Raw genomic sequence first — 26,563 nt, forward strand, 5'->3', positions numbered from 1 at the left:
TTTTGATAGAGATGCCGTTGTTTCTTTTGTTTTCCACGTAATCCTTATATCTCCTTTCAAAAGTTGACTGTCAATCTTTTTGAAGTATGATAATTCTCTCACAGTTTGGGGGGGGTGTCTTAGCTACAATGGAATGTGTGTGACATCACTGGAGGGGGTTGACATAATAATGGGCATGGCTGCTTCCAGAAAGGCCCAAAACAATTTCACCAAGAACAGAAAGTTAGGTAGCAGACACAACACTGGTAAGTTTTATAGCTTGCACATAAGCATTGTTTTTTGCAGTTCGCAATTACCTAAAGAAAAATTAGTTTTTGCAGTCTCTAAGCTTTGTCATTTGTAATTAACCTCGCTCATTAAACCTTTTAAGGATGGAGAAAAGGCAGCAGATACTTCCGATTTTAATTCTGACCTGTGTCATACGTCTAATTCTTATATCTAGCAACATCTGCCCAATGGCCTTGTGTATGTGCCAGAGTAAAGGTTGATGGGATAGAAGATTACCCTTTATCAGTTTATGCAGCCTCTCAGGATTTAAATATCATTCCTAAAATGGGATGTACCTTCTACACAAGTGTGTTTAGAAGGTGGCTAAGATTGGTGGGTCAGAGGGCAAGAGCGTAACTGAGCCTCCAAGGATACAAGTAATTTAGAAAAAACATAAAAATCATATCAAACAATGTTTATAAGAATTTTAACTTAATTTTTTTAAAAGAAAAAACCTTTGACAATTTCTGTAAAGTGTTTTGTTTAAAGAAAAGTATTTTTAGGAGAATGTTCGTTTGTATAAACTGATTCCTCCCTGTGGCAGGCCTAACAAAATGACGGCTGAAACCCCATTTTGTTGTTTATACTTTCATGTGCGTATTACTTTAAGGCTTATGTAAGAAGCGATTCTGCAATGCTTATATAATCCAGGTATTTCTATAAACTTCTCCACATATTTTGTTAGGGAGTTGTCTTTGGGACTTCTGCACATGCTCGCGTTTCTTATCAGTAGTAAACCAATAGAAAGTCCAAAATCATGTTAGTAATGTTGTGTTTGTAGTGTCGCTAACAATGTCAACACACAACTAATTTTACTAGTAAAAGAAATAGCAGATTACAATAAAAATACAAAGTACAACCGATACATATGCAGCATCCTGGATCCAGCTTACAGTCATTCAATCTTCAGAATGGTGGTCACAGTGTCTGGTTTATATACAATTTGTGTTACATAGATCAATTGGTGATGTCATAAAGTAAACAAGATAAGTGTAAAAGCATTCTTCATTGGCCCAGTCCAATACAGTACAGGTCATAGATTGTTTCAAACGATGTCTTCCAAGGGTGGAGACAACTCACTCCAACTGTTGCCTTTGTGACTTCCCTCAGGAGCCCGCTAAAATACCAGTTCAAACCAACCCATTTGCATTCCAAACACTATCTTTTTGAGCATTAATCCTTTTTCATCCATCACTACCGATCACAGGGTGATATCGCTTAGCCGATTATAGCGGATTCCTGATGGTAACGTGCAGATCAAAATGACACTAAACATTATTATTATTATTATTATTATTGTTTATTTGTTAGGTGCCACAGGGTTTCCGCAGCGCCATACACGGCACAAACAGTAGACTATACAGGGTAAAACAATACAGAACAATAAACACAAAGTACCAGAACTTCAGAAACTCCAGGCAGGCAAATACTGTAAAGATGTAGCGGAAGAACAGGTATGGAGACAGGAGGGGAGAGGGGCCCTGCTCATACGAGCTTACATCCTAAGGGAGGGTAGACAATATCAGGCACAAGAGGGAGCCAGTGAAGCAAAGGGGAGAGAAAAGGAGCCAGGGGAGAAACAGAAGAGGTGAGAGGTTAAGTGGATGGTTGGTAGGCCTTAAGGAACAGGTGAGTTTTAAGTGACAGCTTGAAGGAGCACAGATTGGGTGAGAGACGGATGGAGCGAGGGAGGTCGTTCCAGTGAAGGGGGGCAGCGCGAGAGAAGTCTTGTATTCTGGAGTGGGAAGAGTTGATCAGAGTGGAGGAGAGGCATTGATCATTGGCCGAGCGCAGGGAGCGGGCGGGAGTGGGAATGGAGAGGAGGTTAGAGATATAAGGGGCAGTAGACTGGGAGAGAGCCTTGTAAGTGGTGGTGAGGAGTGATAAACATGATACATTTCCTAAATCCTGAGCCTTAGATACCTTTAATGTAGTTTTAACTTTAGTACTTTCAATCCAATAAATCTATTACTTTTGAATATAAAGAACTATGTACTGGAACTTTATTTAAGTGAACTATTAACAAATGTATGCGTACATATAAATGTAGTTGCGTGTGTTTGCCTGTATGGTTGCTTAATTATCCCTTCCACGCCGTAGCGTACCATACGCTTATTTTAGATAAAACCAATTAAATCGATGCTTATTAATTTGAAACGACTTCATCCAATTTTTTGACTTTCACAGTACCTTATATGCAAATGAATCCCTTCTTTCCTCGTCAATAAAAGCTAAAGTGACTGGGACATAATCGCCCCAGCTTGGATCACTGCAGGATGCCAATCACCTGTGTTGTTTCCTGTTGGTTCATCTTAGCTTTCGATATAACGTGCCGTCAAAGACTGTGATGAAAGACGTGGTCCTAGGATAATGTGAGACTAACCATATTTCTACTGGAACATTTTATCAGCAACTAAGTATTTTCTTAGATTTACTCTTTGTATTATATTTTTCTTTTGTGTGATATATGTCACAAAAATTAACAATACACTTGTAAGACAGCCTGAGTTTCCCGTGTTGTTAATCCATTGTAACCTGAACCTGCTATTTTTTTTGTAACGGAAACACTCCCCAGCCCCTTAAAATGGGGCGAATCGAAGGTATGTTTGTCTCTCTTTTTTTTGGTGCCAAAGTTAAATTGATTTGAAGAATTGAATCTTGTGGGGTGAACGTGCCCAGATGTTCTATAGGACCAGCTCTATTTTATTGGGAACATAAACCAGATGCTTGTCCTCTGAAGTAGACAAGCCACAGGTTTTTCTACATTAATTTTAAAATTAAGAGGATAGCTAACATAAAGAATGATACACTCAAAAACTATCTATTAGAAAATGATTTCATAATTAATATTTCAATTAATTATACTTGGCTTCAAAAAGTTGTTAGACAAGCACTTAATTCTCCGGATTTTGTGCATGGAGACCCCACATTCAACAAGCAGCCCCCAACTTGAATCATGCATCCTAGAATACTTTGATGGAGGAGATCTGGCACAGCCTTCCTGACTCACCAGTGAGGTCTAAAGAAGGTCTGAACTATGCCATGTTATATAATCCTTTTCCTTACACTAAAGTGAATACTGATGCAATATGGGCAGTTGATGACAGTAAAACAGCTAAGTTTGCAAATTAAACAATTACATTCATATTTTGCTTATAAACAAAAATTACAAAGTACATCATAAACTTAGGATCTGTTCATAAACAGACATAAAAATCAATGATAGTCTCCATCTTGTTTCCTAATAGTAGGAAAATGCCATTATTACTACAAGACAAAAAAAACTCTGCACCAAAATCAGAACTAAAGACTGGTAAGCCAATGGTTGTGGGTTCTATACTTGAAGGGCTTTGAATGGATGCTATTCAGAATCATACTATAGAAAATAAACACCGTAATGTCCCAGGTTGGGTTCCCAGTGACCAATCATACCAACCCCATCTGATTAGTTTTAAGTTCCGTGGAAGTGATCTCTTTAGATTTTTCAAAAGCATTTGATCCATAAACTGAGAATGTTATTACTGGTGGAAAATGTTTATATATGGGCGGACAGCTGGCATAAGTATAGAAAACAGGATAGTTATAAATAGAATATATACTGTCTGGGTAGAAGTTACTAGTACTGGGCCACAGAGATCAGTATTGCCCCCACTTTCCTCATTATTATTATTAATGAAGCCATAGATGACTGTCGTGAACATAGAGAGCTTACAGTTTTTTATAAGGGATAAAATCATAACTGCAGTGTAAATATGTTATATCAAATAAATCCATTGATAAGTTTAGTTAAAGTGTAAAATGTGAAGATAGAGAGTCTGATGTAAATGTATTTGATGGCTCTGCACATTCCAGTGTGAGAAGATAGGAGTGTCACCTGGGGCAGCTTCCAAGAGCTCCTGCGGTGAGATATAGCCTGGTTGTGACATCTGAATAGATGTTTAGGTACTGCTCACCATGTGGTCTGGCTCACAGAGGCCATGTGCTGACATAGGCTATATGTAATATAGACAAAAAGAATTCAGTTTTAAAATATGCTACTTAAAATCAATAAAAGTAGTGATCAACCACATAAGGGTTTTAAAACATAGATACCAATTATACAGGGAACAGCCATAGTCACATGTATTTCAGGACGAGATCTGATATTGTTGTAATCCCATCATATTTGGTATTTAAATGTGCGGAAAGTAATGACTGGTTTATTAAAGGGAAAGTTATGTCTCTGGGATATATCTGAGAAAAGCTAAGACAGGTCAAAACTTAGGAATAGTTTTGAACAAGCCTTAGGTGACACCCAAGGGACATTTCCGCCCCCACATTAGCATTCACACCGTTGTGAATGCCGTCCCATTTGAGTTTGCTTAAAAACCTTGAAGGGACAAGGGGTCAGACTTTTTGGGGAAATCACGTCACATTGATAAGCTGTCCATCTTCCTAGCCAATTCCCGATGGCACAGATTATGCAACTCCAGTAAGTGCTATTCTGAATGTAACCCCTTTTATTCTGTTTTGCTTGTTATGCCAATCTATTAATTGTTATTAATATTTTTTTCTTTATATCTGAATGCCCTGTACTTTTGTGTATTAAATCTATAATTTAATATGTTGCGTCCTTGATACTCTAACGAATCCATTAGCCTGTTAAGAAGAATATAGCTCGACCAAGTTAACCCTCTGAATGCCAGTGTGTGATTTGTTGATACATTTGATTAACAAACTGTGTGTGTGTGCTTGCATTTACATTTGTGTAACAGTCTGGAGGTGTGAAGAGTTAACCCTGTGTGTGCTGGTGTGGGTCTTGCTAGTCTGTGGATAGCTAGAAGCCTTGTGTTCCAGTGTGGTGTCCTATTGCTCTTATTCAATAGGTGGTGGCAAACCTGAAGTGTCTGGGGGGTGTGAGCGCTGTTTGGGGGCGATTCATTAGGTCTATAACCTGTGTGATAGGTAAAGAGAGACTGTGGACTGGAATTGTGTGACTTCATACAGAAAACACCCCAAAGTCACGGCAGCTGGGAGCGTATTCGTGACAATGACCTATAAAGTAAGGGGTCCATATTTAATGATAACACTAAGCTATTTTGAATTTTTCTTTTATTATACGAAGTTGCATTACAAAATATTAGAAAATCTTCAAACATTTAAATTGTATCCATATACAAATGACCACTTTTTCTATCTCAAAGTTTACAATTCTAATATCTAAACAGTGTAACCAGTCAACACATGTCATAATGTTCTTACTATAATTAATCAATTTACAATAGAATGAAAATATTAGAAAGGTATTCGTCCTATTATTATAATTTAGATTGTGCCAAGAAGTGAGCTGAATAGAAGATCTAAGGATCTCTTTTATATGCAGAGACAATGTATGAATATAAGGTGTCCACTTATCAAAAAACTTTCCTGTCAGTTTCTCTTTATTAGAAGTGGTTTCCACCCAATCCATATGGAAGATATAATAAATTTGATTAATCATCCAATTTATGTTAGGGGTATCTGGTGATGTCTATTGAGATAATATAGCCTTTTTTTAGCTGCCACCATCAGTTGTTTTTTTTTTACCCCTATTAATCGTTGATTCATATCTTTGATATATATATATATATATATATATAAATTTAAAGGCATGAAGGGCACACTGATGTCACACAGCGCTGCCAGAGATCTGGACAGTCGGAAGGAGGTGCTGGCATCCTACTGCTGGTATCGGAGATCTGCAGAGTCGTTTTTTCCTTAAATCGTTCTTTTATTGTAGGTTTCCTCTGTGTCGGTGTTATTGTAAACGTTGAAGCGATTACCACCGGGTGACAGGCTCATGGGTGCCCAAGGCTCATGGATGCCCGTGGGAAGTGAAGGCGCCTGTCTGGTCCAATCCCACAGAAGAGCTACTGTAGCACAAATTGCTGAAAAAGTTAATGCTGGCTGTGACAGAAAGGTGTCAGAACACACAGTGCATTGCAGCTTGCTGCAGACGGGGCCGCGTAGTCACAGACCGATCAGAGTGCCCATGCTGACCCCTGTCCACCGCCGTAAGCGCCTACAGTACTATGGAGCAATGGAAGAAGATGGCCTTGTCTGATGAATCATGTTTTTTTACATCATGTGGACAGCTGGGTGCGTGTGACTCATTTACATGGGGAAGAGATGGCACTATGGGAAGAAGGTAAGCCTGGTGGAGACAGTGTAATGCTCTGGGCAATGTTCTGGTGGGAAAGCTTGAGTTCTGGCATTCATGTAGATGTTACCTATCTAAACATTGTTACAGACCAAATACAACCCTTCATGGCAACAATATTCTCTGATGGCAGTTGCCTCTTACAAAAGGATAATGCACCCTGCAAAATTTGTTCAGGAATGATTTGAGGAACATGTGTTCAACGTGTTGACTTAGCCTCCAAATCCCTCAGATCTCAATCCGATTGAGCATCAGTGGAATGTGCTGGAAAGTCCGAGCCATCAATGCCACACTGGGCACTCTACAGGAATCTGCTGCTAAGGTCTTGGTGCCAGATACCACAGGACACCTTCAGAGGTCTTGTGGAGTCCATGCCTCGAGTCAGAGCAGGGGACCTACACGATATTAGGAAGGTGGTTTTAATGTTGTGGCTGATTGGTGTATATATTAAGTTTAAGACAATAAACTATAGCTAAAATGTATACTGTTAGTCGATGTACAGTGAATATTACTTTTTTAGTGTTTTGTTATACTGAGACTAATTTCCCTTTTATTATTTTAACACATGTTCCTATCATTAAATGACTATCTAAATGATTATTAAAGATGTTTTTATTTTATAGATGTTATCGTGTGTTATATTAATCAACTGTGATAAACCTAACATTGTGTAAAAAAACAGTCACCACCCTTGTGTTCAAATTGAATGAAATAAAATAAATTTAAATATCTATCTTTGATATCCATGTCTAACATTTCTGCACATAAAAAAATGAGATACAAATTCTGACATTTAACCCATATGATTACATTCATATAAATCAGTCATCAGTAGATTTTAATAAATAGTTTTATTGTATACCAAGTATTAAAATTCCCCATATTGGTCCTTCAGATTTGATTTTTGTATCTCAATAACTGTATTATTCTTATCTTGTTTTCTTTTTGTGTGTCTTCATTTAGAGATTTCAGAGGAGAAATCTCTTCCCCAATCCCAATCCCAATCCCATTTAGTTCAGCTTGCTGTTCGAATAATCAAAACACTTCTATAGATATACACTGATGTGCTGTAAGATGTTTTGCTCATAAGAAAATGAAATCATAAAACAGCTGAATCATCTAATAAATATGGTTATTAAAATTCATCAATATTTGTGAGAAGAAACCACCAACCTTAAGATACATCACTATATTAAGGAACACTTCTTTGGATTTCCTCGTCTATACAAAGATTGCTTTTTTGCTCATAGAACAGTAGGAACAGGATTATGGGTTATTTCCTATGTCAAATATCTGATGTCTAACAAGAGCTGAATATAGGTAAAACATTTCCCACATTCTGCTCACAAATCTAATAATTCTGATGTGTAACAAATTACAAATGCATAAAGATGTGCGTTAGAAAATAGAGTGTGGGGGATCCGCGCTATCCGCGTGATGGATGAAAATAGGCAGCCGGAGGAACAGATAGAAGGGGTGTTCTCGACCCCTAGGAATAAACAACGATGGATTCCCCAGCGCAATAGAGGGATACAAGGGATAGTGTAAATAAGAAGCAATATAGAAATAACAAATATGTAAAATGTAAAAAATCAGTTATGGATGCCAATATTGGGCTAAATGTGGACTTACTATTAAAAATAGGCAGGCATCTCTAGAAGATGTGGTATCCGTATGTATGTATGGGGCTGGTTACTGATTGCATATATCCTCACAATCCAATGTAGCAACCGCCAATCAAACAGTGCTGTTAAAACAATGTCACAATAAAAACAAAGGGCCACGAGTCTGGGAAGGTTGGCTAGTGCACTTACCTCCCTCCCCAGATGGTGTGTCCAGATAATCTATGCAAAAGATCCTCCTTCCAAATATCGATCCCGCTCCTGGCCGGTGTGTGCTTCTAACGATGTACCAGGAAGCAATCTCAAAGTCTCTGTCTGCAAATCTTCACAACGCCATACTCGGTAGGACAATACCAAAGGTTAATCCATGCAGTGAGAAAACTGATGTTGTTTATATAAGGGTCTATTTTCCAGTCAGCGATCCCGCTCCTAGACGTGGTGTAGATCTCACGACAAAGCCGGAAAAACAAACTCAGGGTCCGCGCATGCGCGTATAGGACCATCGGCGATAGTATAAAGTTGAAGATGTATCAGTGTGCTATTTCCTACCTACGCGTTTCACCCCAATAGGGGCTTCCTCAGGGAAAATGAATAGTGTGCGTTGTTTATCCATATTTTCTTTATTATTTATGTACAATTAATAAAGCAAAGCTAATTACTGCAGGTATATAGAAAATTGTAAAGTGCTTAGAAAGCTCCACATATGTTGTTTTGATGACAGATAAATTAAATTAGCAAGAAACACTTATACCAATACACGTGTAAATTTTGTTTACAAGAAAAACCTGTGCTATAATACACAATTATTCAAAGAGTTCTCCTACTCCCTCACAATTGTCACTAAGATATCTTTTAATCTGGAATTTGTACAAAGGTAAAACGCTGTCTATACCTGGCTGTTGCATTGTGCACATCAAATTTCTGACCAGGTGGAAACAACATAAAAGGCAACTAGGACTCTAATAAAAAGACAGTTGTCAGCGCTTATCCTTTTCACCGCATATCTGTGTGTGTCTAGCAAAATGAAAACATGAGGTATTAGTTCATATTGTGATCAAAAGATTTAAGCCTGCATCCCACGTCAAGGGTACCTCATTATATGCAGGTCCTACACTGACCTATATGCTTTAAACACAATTAAAATGCAGTTAAAATCAGATGCACTCACCTCCCAGGTATAGGGGTTTACATCTAGCAAGGGCTGACTTGTGAGCCACACCCAAATGTGCCTTGAATAGGCTTAATGGACAGCTGCTATGACAAAAAGGCAATATTTGGAAACAAAACCTAGATGTAAACCCCTATACCTAAGTAAATTGTAAAGTAATTGTAAAAGTAAGTTGCAGCGGAGAACCGGAAGCGGCATCCCCATCATTGCCGGCTCACTTCCGAGGAGAAGGTCCGCGTCACCACGGAGCTGACCATATCGGCGATTCCAGTGTGCGATTGGCTTGCCAGCTGATGAGTGGGTGGCTTGCAGTGAATTTGCGTGTGGGCAGAATCGAGCACACAGCAGTAAAAATATAAAAGAGAAGAGTAGCAAGCTGGTACCATCTGACGTCTGCAGGGGATTGGGAATCTGCTGCCACCTAGTGGCCTCCAGTTGATCCTACACCCTCAAAAAAAAAAAAAAAAGGGAAAAAGGGAGAGGAGAAAGGATAAGATAAAAAGTAAAGAATAAAAAGAAAAAAAAAGAAAAAAAAGGGGAGAAGAGAAGAAAAGTAGGAGAGCATCTCCACACATCTATACTCCTGAGGTGACCCTCCAGAAGCCTCCCTGTAGATGCTGTAGCCCTGCTGTCTGCTGTGTTCGCTGCTGGTCAGGACTTGCAGGTCAGTGGATGGACCCTGTGCTACCAGCTATACTTCTGGCCTCGCCATTTTGCTGCTGAGCTGAGGCCTCGTTTTTTGCTTTTTTTTTTTTTTTCCCTATCTGCCAGCATCTGTGCTGCTCTGGGTACAAGTATACTTCTGGAACGCCCAAGTTCCCACTGCCCTTTATCTACTCACCTCACCCGTACGGTCCTGCGTGTTTGTTGTTATGTTTTAACACCACAACTGGTTCACTTCGGGTGGCCGGAGACATCATCTGATATGTTCCTGTGATGTAACGGTCTCCTCACACCCGAGTGGCCTTTTCTGATCGAATTTTCTGTTCTGAAGATTTCTACTGAGTTTGACCTACCCTCCCTGAATCTCTTCCCACCCCTGTCCTTACTCAATTATGCCGAAAAACAAAAAACTCCACTCTAAGGGTGTCCCCCAATATTATCCTAATAAGGCTTCCTCAGTTTCTGGAACTAAACAAGCAGCTTCTCCTCACTCCCTTGAGGATTCAGACTCTGATGAGGATGTGTCCGTTCCGGTCACCAAAAAAGACTTTCACTCTTTGATTAAGGAAATGAAAGAGCTACGATCCTCAGTTCACGCTGAAGTCCAACATGCTCTTCATGGTCTGAGATCAGAGGTATCCTCGCTGGGCTCTCGCACGGACCATATTGAAAGAAAGATGGAGGATATTGCCACATTCCAGGAATCAACTGCTAACAACCTTTCTCAAGTCACCTAGGAGCTCAATGCTCTCCATGAACGTCAAGAAGACATGAACAATAGAGCTCGGAGGAATAACCTACGAATTAAAGGCGTCCCAGAATCCGTTGAATCTGTGCATCTGGACCCCTATTTCCGGAAGCTGTTCTCTCAGCTTACACCGGAAGTCCCAGAAGATCAGCTCTTGCTGGACAGAGCCTATAGGGCCCTTAAACCTCGCTCTTCTGATCAAACTGCACCTAGAGACGTTATCCTCCGTCTTCATTATTACACGACCAAAGAAGCTGTCTTACAAGCTGGCAGAAAGCTTCCTGTCTTAACCTACGAGGGGTACACCCTCCAAATCTTTCAGGACCTCTCTCCCGCCACTCTGAATCGGAGACGAGAACTCCAGCCTGTCACTTCAGTCCTCAGGGAGAACAATATCAGATATCGTTGGGGGTTCCCCTTTCGTCTTTACCTTTGGCATCAGAACCAGCAACTGTCAGCTAAAAGCTTAGATGAAGCACGCGACCTTGCTTGACCTGAGTCAAAACACCCCACCAGAAACCTCTCAGGCTTCTGCTAACGCTGCGGGGCCCTCCACACCGAAAGTTCAACAGCCTCCACGTAGAGACTGGTCGACTGTTCCTCGTCACTCAAAACCGCAGTCTACGGATCCCTGATCAGCTTGTCCCTGTTCCTGTTCATTCTTCAAAGAACGTTTGTACTTCTCTCCACATGACCCAATGTGGTCCTCACAGTTGCCTGATGGAGTTCTACAATGGGATGTGGAATTCAGGGATGAGACATTAGTGTCTTGGGACGGTTTTGCTATTGTCAGACAACGTACTCCCTCCTACTGGCTGTTGTTCTGTTTCTGGCTGTTTCCAGGAGGAGTCGGGTTGTTGCTCAACACCTTTCCCTCAAAATGTGCACTTTGAACTTTCTACCTCATCCTCCCCGTGTAGTTCCACAAGGCAGCCTTGATGAGACACTGGCGAAATACAGACTCCATCTTCTGGTTTTGTTACTGATAAGTAATTGTGATGTTCGGTTTAATTTATTTTCTAGGTTATATCTGCTGTTGTATTGTTGTTTGTTTTGTCTCTTTGTTTCTTCCATTCTTACAGCTCATACATCTGACCACGTCCGGATACTTCCCGTGCGCACATCAAGATATGTGTATTGTTATTGACTTATGTTATGCTTCATATAATATGTTGAATGCTGGTGATTTCATCCCTTGTCTTCCCTCCCTTTTACTCCCTTTTCTCTCTCTTACCTTATAGCTCAATAATTTTCCCATACCTTTTCCCTTCCCATCCTCTTTTTTTTTTTTTTACTCAAAAGGTTCCCATCCTCTTTTATAGGTCATACACTCTAAGTTGGCCACCTGGGATCTCCTATTAGGTTCTCCGGCCCTCCGTATTTGATTGTTGCTAGACTTCCACCCCCCTTAGAGCCTAGGGCTCTATGCTGGTCCCCCTGATGACTTGTTCATCATTCCCTATCCCTTACCAGCAAAAGCGACAAGTGAACTTTGTTTCACTATGCCGATCCCTTTCTACCCTTAGCCTTGGGTCCCCTTCTCCTTTTCCTCACTGGTCGTCATCCACCCTGTTTTGCCCTAGCTATTTTTTGGGCTTTTTTCAAATATTAACGTACCTATGACCCTTAATCTTATTTCCCATAACGTTAAGGGCCTCATCTCCCCCCAGAAACGAGATAAGCTCCATTCCTCTCTCAAGTCTCTTAAAGGAGATTTAATATTCCTGCAAGAAACACATTTTGTGAACCATCTCCATCCGTAGCTCCATTCTAAAAAATTTCCCCTGACATAACATGCATGTGATCTCAGACAAAAAAAACGAGGTGTGGCAATCTTGTTTGCACGTCATCTAATTTTTGATCTTCACGACTGTCATAAGGAAAAGGAGGGTAGATTCCTGATTCTCGTAGGCTCCTTAAACAATCTCAATGCAATAAAAATTATCGGCGCTTCTCTAATGTTAGAACTTCCTGCGGCTGAATAAATATATTGTATGTAAATTTCAAAAAGTGATTCAGCGCACGGAGGACTCAAAACAAACAATATGACACAGAGAAAAATGTTACAGCTCTTTTGAGAGATAGTGGCAGAAAAAAGTTAGCGATCTTACCCTGCTCTTTCCCTACGAGGGTGAATGTCTTTCCCACGCTGGTATAATGGCGATGGTTCCCTCACTGTAGCGATGGTTCTTTAATTAACGATGTTTCCAAAAGAGTAGAAAAAGTTGATGCCGACACTATCCAGCTACAAATCCGGGTTGCCGTCCGCAGTGGAACGCAGATGGACCGCGCGATCTCCTTTGCTACTTCCTGTATGTTTTATATATAAAAATAAAAATAAAATTATGAGAACAGTAAAATGTCTGTATATTGTACCAAGAAATTGGAGAGGAGGAAATTATATAGCATTTATGTCTAAAATTGAAACCAAATTTATTTATAAATTAAAAACCTTATCTCCTCTAGGCCTAAATCAGGAATTTGATTTATGGCCATTTCTTATTTAATAATCATTTCATATTGGCACTTTATTACCATATGTTTTTATTAGATATCTTTCATATGCAGAACTTGTACCTTTCTACATACAATATACAGACATTTTACTGTTCTCATAATTTTATTTTTATTTTTATATATAAAACATTTTTATGAGTGTTTACTCACAATTTTATCAATAAAGCTGGTCGAAATTTGACTATAAAAGTAAGCAGAAACAAACACAAGCATCCTTGAGAAAGTCCTAACGGACGAAACGCGTCGGATTACAGCATTACCAGTGCTTTACATTTTTTTACACATCTCTATTTTTGAACCTGTTGAGCATCCGTACATACAGGAAGTAGCAAAGGAGATCGCGCGGTCCATCTGCGTTCCACTGCGGACGGCAACCCGGATTTGTAGCTGGATAGTGTCGGCATCAACTTTTTCTACTCTTTTGGAAACATCGTTAATTAAAGAACCATCGCTACAGTGAGGGAACCATCGCCATTATACCAGCGTGGGAAAGACATTCACCCTCATAGGGAAAGAGCAGGGTAAGATCGCTAACTTTTTTCTGCCACTATCTCTCAAAAGAGCTGTAACATTTTTCTCTGTGTCATATTGTTTGTTTTGAGTCCTCCGTGCGCTGAATCACTTTTTTAAATACTTAAACAATCTCGCCTGTACTCTAGTGAACCTCTATGCACCTAACACTGGTCAGCATAGGTTCTTCAAAAAGTTGGGCTCTTTGCTGGCCTGAGTTCGCCAGGGTGAGCTTATTGTTGAAGTTGATTTCAATGCTGTTTTAGCTCCGACTATAGATCGGTCCTCAGATTCCTCTTCCCCTCCCCTGAGGAGAGACGCCCACAATACTGGAGCTTTACAGGCTTTCCTGAGGCTTCATAATATATACAACTCTTACAGAGTATTAGACCCGATGGCCAGGGACTACACCTTTTTCTCCTCTCCCCTTAACACTTACTCTAGGATCGATATGATCCTGCTCAGCCACGACCTTACTCTTAGCACTTAGCTCTTCCCAAATTTTTCCTATTACTTGGTGGGATCACGTCCCTGTTTCGGCGGTACTTACCTCTCTTGCCCAACGCCCCCCTAGGGCGACCTGGAGGCTTAACGAGTCGCTCCTGCAGGATAAAGAGACTATTACTCACCATAACTCACTTCTCTTAGAGTATTTTGTGACGAACGATACCCCTGATATTTCTCCTATGACTCTTTGAGGTGCTCATAAGGCTGTAATATGGGGTCATCTTATAGCTCTGGCTTCTCGGACTAAGCGGTCTCGTCTGGCCAAAACTATTCAGCTGACGGATTCGTTGAGAGCCTTAGAGCAACATCACAAATTGAATGCTGACCCCATGGTTCTCCAGGAAATTGCTTCTCTTAGGGGGGAACTAAACCTTTTGTTATCCCACCAAGTGGCTAATAATCTGAAGTGGCGCTTCTATGAAAAGGGTGACAAAGCCGATAGACTACTGGCAACTAAACTTAGAGCCAAGATAGTGGCCGGAATCTCCTGGCTATCAGGGACTCGGACGGAGTTCTACATTATGATCCTCAGCTAATACGGGCTGCCTTTCAATCCTACTACACTAAACTTTATAACCTGCCTCGCCCTTCTGACCCTTCGCTTTTCCAACAGAACTCACAGTTGATTGAATCTTTTCTCTCTTCTGCTAAACTTCCAAAACTCTCTCCACAAGCCAATGCGCTCCTAGGAGCCGAGATTACTAAGGAGGAGATTGAGCAAGGGATAAAGTCCCAGAAGTCTGGTAAGGCTCCGGGGCCAGATGGCTTCACTGCTGCCTATTATAAGAGGTTTGCTGGGCTTCTGGTCCCCCGTTTGCATACTCTCTTCAACTCAATCCTAGCTGGGACTTCTTGGTCTAGGGACTCTTTGGAAGCTCGGATCTCTGTTATTTATAAAGAGGGTAAAGATGTTTATGACCGCGCTAGTTATCGCCCTATTTCCCTGATTAATACAGATGTAAGATTGTATGCTAAAATCCTGGCTAACAGATTAAATTCGGTCCTTCCCTCCCTTGTGCATTACGACCAGGTTGGTTTTGTCCCAGGCCGTCAGGCCAGGGATAACACCAGGAGAGCCAATGACCTGATTCATATCATTAATACCAGGAGGGCTCTGGCTATCATTCTCTCTCTTGATGCCCAGAAGGCTTTTGCAGGATCTCCTGGAGCTTTATGTCTGGAGCCTTGTCGGCGTTTGGAATTTCAGGTAGCCTCCTTACTGGTATTCAAGCCTTGTACTGTCTACCCTCTGCGAGAGTTATGATCAATAGTTCTCCATCTGACCTTATTAATATCTCCAACAGTACTCGCCAAGGCTGTCCCCTCTTCTCTCTCATCTTTGCCCTCGTTATAGAGCCCCTTCCTGCTTCCATCCGAGCTTGCCCTGATATTCGAGGTGTGCAGACGGGGGAGCTGGAGAGTAAGCTTTCCCTCTTCGCGGACGATGTCCCTCTGACTCTGCAGCAGCCGGAGAAGTCACTCCCCGCTCTTTTTAACATATTGCACCATTATGGGCACCTCTCTGGTTATAAGATTAATGTTGCCAAATCAGAAGCCCTTCTGCTTAATATCTCTAACCAGGAGGGGTTGGTACTCACCTCCTGCTTTAATTTTAGGTGGCAAAAAAAGAAAATCAGATATTTGGGTATTTGTATTACCAACTCCTACGACTCCCTGTACCGAGAGAACTATCCAGGCCTTTTTGCAAAAATCAAGGCAGAACTTTTCTCCTGGTGCTCATTGATTATCTCGTGGCTGAGCAGGATCATCTCTGTTAAGATGAATCTTCTTCCTAAGCTTCTTTATTATTTTCAGACCCTCCTTGTTAGAATCCCCCTCTCGGAACTCTCTTCTATCCAAAAGTGTCTTTCAAGATTTATATGGAACAGCCGGTCTCCCAGGGTCAAGCTCGCTCTCCTAAAGAGAACTACCAGGGGTGGTGGTAGGGGCTTTCCTGGATTTGAAAATTTATTATTGGGCGGCTCACTTGAGTCAGATTGTTGCCTCCTTTGCCCCACCAGCGACACTGTTGTGGGTTGATATTGAATCCGCCTATCTTAAATTTCCGATTCTTTCTTCTGTATGGGGTCTCTCAAAACAAGCTAGATTGCCCCTTGCTTGTCAATACCCCACCTTGCTATTCTCAGGTGCGGTCTGGGAGACCTGCCGCCCCCATCTAAATATCTCAATTTCTTCCCCTCCTGTTCTGCCTCTTTGGGGTAATCCTGCCTTCCCTCCCGGTCTCTCTCCAGCCTTCTATAGACCCTGCGCCACCGCGGGTGTTCGGTTTGTTGGAGATCTAGTATACCAAGGTACCTTCATCTCTTTGGATAATTTGCGATAAGTTTCCAAACCTCCATCCTAAATTTTAGGAATATTTTCAGTTACCGTATTTCTCCATGTATAAGACGCACCTTTTCCCTCAAAATTTTGGGTCTAAAAAAAGGGTGCGTCTTATACACTGACAGCGCTACTTACCTGAATGAGGAAGATGATCACTGGTGTGAGGGTATGAGAGAGGAGTCCCTGCTGAACAGATCTGAGCTTGCAAGATTCAGGTTAAAGGACCTTCAGACGCCTCCCACAGTCTGGGAGATGTCAGTCACATGACCGGCAGCTCCGCTGACTGCCGATAATTAAGCCCAGGTGACCCCTGGTGTGAGGGTATGAGAGAGGAGTCCCTGCTGAACAGATCAGCACTTTCCAGTTTCAGGTAAAAAGACCATCAGGTCCTTCAGCCGCCTCCCAGTCTCCGCTGATCGCCGATAATTGAGCCCAGTGTGTAGTATGGTATGTACAGCTCTGTGCAGTAGCGCTGCCTTCCTGTAACTGAATGTGGGACTTTATTGTAAACTCTGCTCCTCTAGACCTGATGTGAGATCTGACTAAAATCACAACCAGACAAGCCTTCTACTTCAGTAACTTATTGTAATACATCTTTTTTTAAATTTTGGGCTCCAAAATTAAGGTGCGTCTTATACATTAGTGCGTCTTATACTTGGGGAAATACGGTACGTCACTTTGTGGGCTCTCTCTTCGGGGGAGCTCCTTCCCCCACTTGAAACCCTATGTCTTTCTTCGCCGTTGCGTAGAGGTACGATTTCCTATATCTACACTTTAATTCTCTATGTAATTTTTCCTCCCAGTGGTAGGCATGAGAGGGAGTGGGAGAGGGATCTGTGCCCCCCCTCCAGAGGATTTTTGGGAGATCATAAGGGATCAGGTTGCCACCAGCTCTATTTCCACCTTGGTCAAGGAGAACGCATAGAAATTACTCTACCGGTGGTACTACACCCCCGACAAAATTACTAAAATGTTTCCCTCTAGTTCTCCACTATGTTGGCGGGGTTGTGGCCAGATGGGATCTTTTTTACATATTTGGTGGACCTGTCCTAAAATATCCTCCTTCTGGGATCGTGTTAGGGCCCTCCTCTCCTCTTTCATGTCCCGTTTGGAAAGACCCATGGTTCTTTCTTCTTTGCTATCCTTTGATTGATAACAATAAACAGTCCTCTAAACTAGCTTTCCATATCCTTGCTGCAGCACGATGTCTAGTAGCTAAATCTTGGAAGCAAGCTGAACCCCCTACTATGGCAGCCCTACGCTCCTATATTTGGATTATTGCCCAGAAGGAACAGATTACATATCATTTACACGACAAGGGCGATAAATTCCACCAGATTTGGGCCCCCTGACTCTACTTATAATCCCTTTACTCCTGTACAAGCTCCTTCCTGCTAAAGTGAACCTTATGAGGTCCTTGATAGTGCGCGAGTCATAGGTGACCTGATGTTGGACGTTGCTCCCTGAGTTTTTGGGTAGTCTTTTCTTCTGTATTTTAATTTTGACGACCAGTGCTCCCCCTTAAAGGATGTGGCAAACAAGAAGTCATGACGGTAATTACAGATTTTATTTGTGTATAGACCATATAATGACATTTCATGTCTATAAATGAATTGTGCTGTTATTTCATATACTTATTCACTACATACAGAATAAAAGGTATAAATACAAAATAAAAACAAACTGGACCTAAAACATTTTCCATTAGTCAATGTGCAAACTACAGTATACAATATGAGGTTTCTATAACATTAGTCAGCTATGTACTGTAATTTGCATAGAATGAGCAGGAAAGTATACGACTAAAATATTGTAATGCTTAAAGTGTATTTCAATATTTTAAATTTTATTTTTGATGCTTCTAGTCATAACTTCCTTAAGGTACATTGGCAAAGAGTCTGATTACTGGAAGTCTGAAAGAATGTGAGAGATTCTTACTATCTAAAAGTTACAAAACATCCAGCAGGTGACAGGAGATGAGGAATCCATTCATCAGTAACGTTGTTTTTCCAGGAGTACCCAACCAGAGTATTGCAGGAGGCAGGTTACCAAATGGAAAAATGCAGAGAGCATTGAATTAAACACAAATATGCCTAATTATTGGCCTAGCGCATACAGAGGTATTTACCCACAATCCGCTTTTGGGAGCCCTCTTCATAATTGTAAACTTTTCATTAGTTTTCTCAAAAAATACTGCTTATCCAAGCTTCACTTGTCTTAAATCATGAGACAGGAGAAACACTTGTGTGTTTTTATATCATAGGTATTTATAAGAGATGGGCAGGCTCGGTTCCCCGAGAACCGAACCCACCCGAACTTTGCCTATCCGAGTACCGAGCCGCCCGTTCGGAATCGAAATCGAGGCAAAACGTCATTGTGACGTAGTCGGATCTCAGAGCTCGGTTCTCGTGATATTTGAAAAGCAAAAAATACCCGCCTACACAGCAATCCATCGCCATTTGACAGAGGGGGAGAGCAGGGTTAGGTCACAGGCTGTATTAGAGCAGGGACAGAGCAATAACTGTACACCTTATTCTTTGTATTATTATTTTAATTATAATCTATTCAATTCTATTATTATTACCAATTCTATTAGCAATTGTTAGAGCAGGAAGACAGGAGGATAGAGGAGGCATTTTTTTTTCAATATTTTGCACTTCAAGTGCTTTGGCGTGTCCCATATTCCCCAGTGTGAAACAATAATTTTTCTGGCTGCCAAAAGTCATATTTAGCAGCATTATCTATACAATAGTTTGCACTACAAGTGCTTTGGGGTGTCCCATATTCATCAGTGTGAAACAATAATTTTTCTGGCTGCCAAAAGTCATATTTAGCAGCAGTATCTATCTATACAATATGTTGCACTACAAGTGGTTTGGGCTCATTAAAATGGATTCAAAGCAGTCCACATATGAGCAGAATCAGCAAGCAGGTGCTGGCACCAGTCCTGATGGTAGTCTTCCCTGTATGTCATCTAGTAAAGCCTATGTAAAAGTACATAGTCTTTTTAAATCAGGGAAAAAAACACACACAAAAAAAAAGTATACTTATAAGTATAAGTGTAGGGTGCAATCTACCCCCAAATAGGAAAGGGACTTGGGGCATTTCTATGTCACGTACAGTCTTGAAAGGTTGCTGTTTTGACAATTTCTCAATAAGGGTAGGGTGTCATACACTGACTGACCCCAAACTGGCTTTGTCCATTTCAATTTATATTGTACAGTCTATAACGGCTGAATTTTTTACTATTTTCTACAAGTGGAGGGGGGCCTATAGAGACAGAAACAAAACTGCCTTTGTCCATTTCAATTTATATTCTACAGTCTATAATGGCTGAATTTTTACTATTTTCTACAAGTGGAGGGGGGCCTATAGAGACAGAAACCAAACTGCCTTGTCCATTTCAATTTATATTGTACAGTCTATAACGGCTGAATTTTTTAGTATTTCCTACAAGTGGAGGGGGGCCTAGAGAGACAGAAACCAAACTGGCTTTGTCCATTTCTTTAGATATTTAACTATAAGTGTAGAGTGTAATATACACCCAAAGACGATGGCTGCATTGCCAATATGCATAGATAGAGAGTTAGACAATCTGGTTTGTGTGTAGAAATAATAACGGCCTACCAGGAATTAAACTGTTGTTTTCATAATTTATCAGCATTACAATTACATTACTTATCCAAGAAGCAGGTGGAGCACTAAATTCGGTTATTTTATGCCCAAAAACATTGATTTTTAAACAAAACCAAAACACGCAAGGGTGGTTTGGCAAAACCAAAACCAAAACACAACGGTAATTCAGATCCAAAACCAAAACACGGGGGTCAGTAAGCATCTCTAGTATTTATATCCTTAAAAATATGTTTTTCCATATTAAGTGTGCCTGGAAGGTACAAAATGCATCCCATTTAAAAATATAGGCCTAGACTTGATCACCACCACCTGTAAACATGTGCAAAATTAAAGTCCTTCTGCAGGGTGAAAAAGGCCCTGCACGCACCTGCTAAACTGGAGAGGCCCCAAACAAACACACTTTCTAACCTTATACTCTCACTTAAACATCTTGTCCTGCAAAACAAAATTAATTTTCACATGTGGGTGCACCCACCAGCCCACAATATCACTGTATAAATGAATGAGTTTGTATAAAAGTAGCCACGTGGCATCACATAATTGCACCTGCACTGTGGACACACATTTTTGTAGATTCATAAATGATCCTCAGTAAGTAGTCACATATTACTGAATTATATAAACCATGTCACACCTTCAATTACAGAGAATGACCAAACATAATGTAACATTACCCAAGATCACATATTATGGGGTAAATTTATCAAACCTTCTAAAGAGACAAACTGGAAGTGTTACCCTTAGCAACCAATCAGGTTCTAGCTATCATTTATCTAGCACATTCTAGAAAATAGCTAGAATCTGATTGGTTTACCCCTATATTTCCAGCCCATTGCCAGGATTATATATCACTTAGGAACCTATGTAACGATACGGTCTCATTATTACTGCGGAGAGTGATGCAGATATCTAATAGAGAAAGGAGACTGCAATAGGTTCCACGAGCAATGTGTTAAAGAGACCAATAACTGTGACTGGTAATTTAATTATAACATGTTAGTACAATGTGTGATTGAAGGTTTGATTGAGTGATGTTACTGTATAATATAATATATGCTTATAGGGATTTGTACAATTTTTATTTATAAATTAAAGGCCATCACCACATTTGTATTGCTGCAATCCTTGTCCATCAGCTCAAGGAAATGGCTTTATTTCCTGTGTGATTTTTCTGTTGTGTAAAAAGAGCTGATTTGCATGGAAATTATTTTTCATCTCTGTGAGTTCTCTGATGTTTAACAAGATTTGATTTAATTCCAAAGCATTTCCCACACTCAGAACATGAAAATGGTTTCTCACCTGTGTGAGTTTTCTGATGTTCAACAAGACCCGATCTCTGTGTAAAACACTTCCCACACTCAGAGCACAGAAATGGTTTATCACCTGTGTGAGTTCTCTGATGAACAACAAGACTCAATTTATGTGTAAAACATTTCCCACAATCAGAACATGGAAATGATTTCTCACCTGTGTGAGTTTTCTGATGTGCTACAAGAACAGATTTACGTGTAAAACATTTCCCACACTTTGAGCATGGAAATGGTTTCTCACCTGTGTGAGTTTTCCGATGTGCTACAAGAACAGATTTACGTGTAAAACATTTCCCACACTCTGAGCATGGGAATGGTTTCTCACCTGTGTGAGTTCTCTGATGTTCAACAAGATTTGATTTATTTCCAAAGCATTTTCCACACTCAGAGCATGAAAATGGTTTGTCACCTGTGTGAGTTTTCTGATGTTTAATACGATTTGCTTTCTTTCCAAAGCATTTCCCACACTCAGAGCATGGAAACGGTTTCTCACCTGTGTGAGTTTTCTGATGTTTAACGAGATTTAATTTCTTTCTATAGCATTTCCCACACTCAGAGCATGGAAATGATTTTTCACCTGTGTGAGTTTTCTCATGTTTAATGAGATTTGATTTCTTTCCATAGCATTTCCCACACTCAGAGCATGGAAATGGTTTCTCACCTGTGTGAGTTTTCTGATGTTCAACAAGACCAGATTTCTGTGTAAAACATTTCCCACACTCAGTGCACAGAAATGGTTTCTCACCTGTGTGAGTTCTCCAATGTTCAACAAGACCTGATTTGTGTGTAAAACATTTCCCACACTCTGAGCATGGAAATGGTCTCTCACCTGTGTGAGTTCTCTGATGTTTAACAAGAACGGATTTATTTCCAAAGCATTTCCCACACTCAGAACATGGAAATGGTTTTTCGCCTGTGTGAGTTCTCTGATGTTTAACAAGACCTGATTTCTGTGTAAAACATTTCCCACACTCAGAGCAAGGAAATGGTTTTTCACCTGTGTGAGTTTTCAGATGTTTAACAAGATGTGATTTGTGTGTAAAACATTTCCCACACACAGAGCATGGCAATGGTTTTTCACCTGTGTGAGTTCTCTGATGTTCAACAAGACCCGATTTCTGTGTAAAACATTTCCCACACTCAGAGCACAGAAATGGTTTCTCACCTGTGTGAGTTCTCCAATGTTCAACAAGACCTGATTTATATGTAAAACATTTCCCACACTCAGAGCATAGAAATGGTTTCTCACCTGTGTGAGTTCTCTGATGTTTAACAAGAACTGATTTAATCCCAAACCATTTTCCACACTCAGAGCATGGAAATGGTTTCTCACCTGTGTGAGTTCTCTGATGCCTAACAAAGACTGAACGATGTAAAAAACATTTTCCACATTCATAACAGGGAAATACTGTATTGCCTGTATGAGTTGTACTACGTGTAAGAATATCTGAGTTATCAGGAGACCATCCCTCATGAGAAGGGGGATCAGATAATGCATCTGCACTATGAAAAATTGGATGTATATTGAGGGTAATGGCTTTTTTTCCAGTAGAATCTTGTATGATGTTATCTTTCATTTTATAATCTGGAGACAAAATAAAATGTCCCTCCGAGATATTCCTGCTTTTGAGTCCATCTGTTAAAAAGAAAAAAATGTATGGAAATATATGTCTTGTTTGTACATTGAGGAGCACATCTGCATAATATTGATGAGCTCAAGATATTCAGTTGTTTAATTTCAATTTGTATACTATGAACACAAACAGCAAATATGAGTTTTTTTGTGAACATATAAAACATTGGCTTAAAATATAAATCAACTGCGTTAACAAACACATTGAGTAGATCCAGCCACAGTGACATGCATTTCACTTAGACACATTGCACTACTATTAAAGCTAATTATATTTGAATGAAGTTGATCAAGTATATGTTTAAAAGTAGATTGTAGAATGAATGTAATTATCTTCAAATGTTCAATATATGTGTTTTATTAAGAGGACACTAGATGGCAACAGAGGGCACTAGATGTCCACACACATGTATATATTGACTGATAATGAAGTTCCATATGTTTTAAATATCAACTGGATTTGTATAGGTAGACTCTCAAGATGAGCGCTCCTAATCACTAGATGTTCCCTATTAAATAAGTCTGCTGCTCCTTGTAGTAATAATATATAGAATGAGATGGGAGCACAGATGTCTTCATTGTGTACAATAAAACTAAAGGCCACTTCTGCGTTCCACAGTGCGGTTCAACCAGCCGTGGACACTCTCAGAGGAAGATGCCAAAGTGAAGCTGGGAGAGACCTTCAAGCAAACATCATCGTGATGAATGTGACATGGTAAGAGGAAGACTAGTTTAATAGGGAAAGGATTTCCACGTTCTGTTTGGTCTCAGTTCCAGCTGCAGCACCGCTACATACTTACTCTATATGCCCAGTTGCATAACCATTGCATTTCTTTTACCCCTGCTGTATATCTGTTGCTTATTTGTTAACACCTGATTACCTGTTTACAGCAAAGTCAACTGACCTCTGCATATTGCACATTACACATGAGCCATAAATCATAAAATAGATATCAATGGTGTGCTAGACATTTTTCTTTCAATTACTCTGCAAAAGGTCTATACCATTACCAGATTCATTTTATCGTATATGTATAACTTAAAACGGCATTCAATTGATGCTAGTTTCTAACTGTGTTCATTGTGCATTTGGGTTAATTTAATTATTTGACATTATTTACTTTTATTATACACGCTGAAGTCATTTGCGCCCCCATCTCTATCTAATAAACTGGATTTGTCCAGTTTTCGCAATTTGGACAAAGGAATTTCTTTTAGAAGAATCTCTACATCTGTCTGTCATACCTATAAGGACTAGCCTAAATACAACTCCACGAATGGAATGCATGGATTTCATACTGATTGCCTTGTCATAGTTTTAAACCACTTCTTTCTCTTCTTTGTAACAAAACTGTCTGGAGAAGAGAAAGATCTTTAGAGCGTTCTACTATCTGAAGCTTGTATGACATATGTCATTTGCACGTACATTTATTTTTGTAAATAAATCCTTTAATATCTTTTTAATGTTCCTGGTTCTGTTGGTATAAACATTCAATTATTGTTATAACACTACCGAACCTGAAATGCAGACGTTGGGGAGTAACATTTCTCAAGCATACACAATGGCCAGCAGCACATCCTATGCGTGCGTCTACACTACTTTCAGTTCTCCCGGTGGACACATAGGTGTGAAATGAGAACACTGAAGCAGCCTCTCTATGTCCCTCTGGTCAACCACAAGTAATATAGCCCCATGGCCAGTCATGCTACTAATTTACTCTGACACTTTGGCATAGAACAGCGCTATGAGGGCAGGAGAGCAGCAGGAAATAGCGACACAGAATGACAATGGCACAGAGCGGAGGAGAGCATCAGGATAGAGTAGAGCGCATCAGGACTGAGTAGGAGAATGGAGCAGGGCACAGACGGGCAACAACAAAAGTGGAACAAAGCATAAGGGCAGAGCAGGATACAGAGACAGGTGAGAAGATGAAGAGCAACAGTACAAAGCACCAACCACAGAGATATGAGGGGACCTATGATACAATGACGGGTGTGTGATTATAGTTCTGTATGAGCAGGATGATGGAGTTTGTCTGCAGTGTGCCTTGTGGTGGGGAAGGGTTACTTAGGGGAATTACCTACTATTTAGCTTTAGTAGGGAGGATCATGGGTAATGTTGGAGTCTCATCCCATTGATCAGTTAAGGAATCACAATGGCGACGTTCAATGTACTGATGTACTAGAAACAGGAGTAGACTGATCTGATTTCTTGGCTGGTAGCACACATTGAAATGTCCTGACTTCGCCACTGGGCAGGTCAGTTTTTCACATTAGTTTGTACAGACACGAGGGTGTTTAATAAGAGATTATTTTCTGTAATAAGTGTTTATTACTCACCTGTGCTGATATCTGTAGGGATTTCCTCCTCCTTACATTGCTGATCACCCCTCACATACATCTCTTCTTCTCCCTCTATAACTTCTACCTTAATATTAGTCAGATCTTCACCCTAAATAACCCATAAAACAATAAAATAACACTTAAGCTATGCCTGATTTCATTAATGGGGATTAACCAGTAGGATATAAGTATATAAGACACTCACAGATGCTCTATAGATCATATACTGAAAAGTAACTTTGCTATATTTACCTGACACTCCTGTGGGACCCTGTGATTTTCCTCTGTACAATCCTGTGAATTAAGAGGACGGGGACATCTCTCTGGGGAAGTTATGTTACTGGATCCATCTGTAGGAGACACACAGTGACTGAATACATTGTTTTTAAGTGATTATCAGATGATGTTCATACATTAACCTACACAACCTATAAAGTGACAGAGAAAGCAGGAATGACTCCATATAACAGTATATAAGGAGGCATCTTGTATATGTTCCCACCATAAAGTTATAGTCATACAACAATAAACAGGCAGGATCAATGGGACAATTCAACAACAGTAAGCTCTGTAAATAAGGGGATAAATGTTATGTTATGTATGTCTTGAAAACTTTAATAAAAAAATTACCTGATTTAAAAAATAAGGGGATAAACATCTAGCAATATTGGGCCTGATTCATTAGTTTTTTAGTTTGCACATAAGTGAAATACTGTCTATAGAACAATGTATTTCTAGAATCTCCACATATCCAGCAGTGACACAAAGCAAAGGGAACCAGTTTGTGTTTATCTGAGTAAGTCTCCGGTAATAACGTGTTCCCACTGCTTAACACAATTCAGTAACTGCTGCGTAAATCCCAAAACATCCCACAGAGGAGGGTCTGATCCCATACATAGAGCTCACAATGAGTCTGAGGATGGGAAACATTTTCTTGTTTAGGAGAAAGGACAGAAAATGCTTCACTTGATCACAAAGAAAGGAAATAAGTAGAAGGGAACCTACCAGGTGACTGTGGGCAGATGATGTGTAAGATCTGCCTCAGTATAAGTAGATAGATTACAGTGTAAAGTTGGGACAGGTCACATGATGTCTGTGTGCCCAAATACCTCACTGAC

At 40.2% G+C, this 26,563-nt stretch overlaps 1 protein-coding gene across 1 annotated transcript in view; it reads right to left on the reverse strand.

Moving 5' to 3' along the window:
* LOC142160021 (uncharacterized) overlaps window positions 1–26,563 on the reverse strand; it is a 139,266-nt gene that overhangs the window by 17,739 nt on the left and 94,964 nt on the right. The window contains exons 12-14 of the mRNA XM_075214941.1: window positions 25,698–25,795; window positions 25,443–25,554; window positions 21,388–23,105 (exon numbers count right to left, since the gene is read on the reverse strand). Coding sequence (XP_075071042.1) covers window positions 21,388–23,105; window positions 25,443–25,554; window positions 25,698–25,795 — 1,928 coding nt within the window. The remainder of the gene's footprint in view (window positions 1–21,387; window positions 23,106–25,442; window positions 25,555–25,697; window positions 25,796–26,563) is intronic.

Source organism: Mixophyes fleayi, chromosome 6 (assembly GCF_038048845.1).
Source record: "Mixophyes fleayi isolate aMixFle1 chromosome 6, aMixFle1.hap1, whole genome shotgun sequence".
NCBI classification, from domain to species: Eukaryota; Metazoa; Chordata; class Amphibia; order Anura; family Limnodynastidae; genus Mixophyes; species Mixophyes fleayi.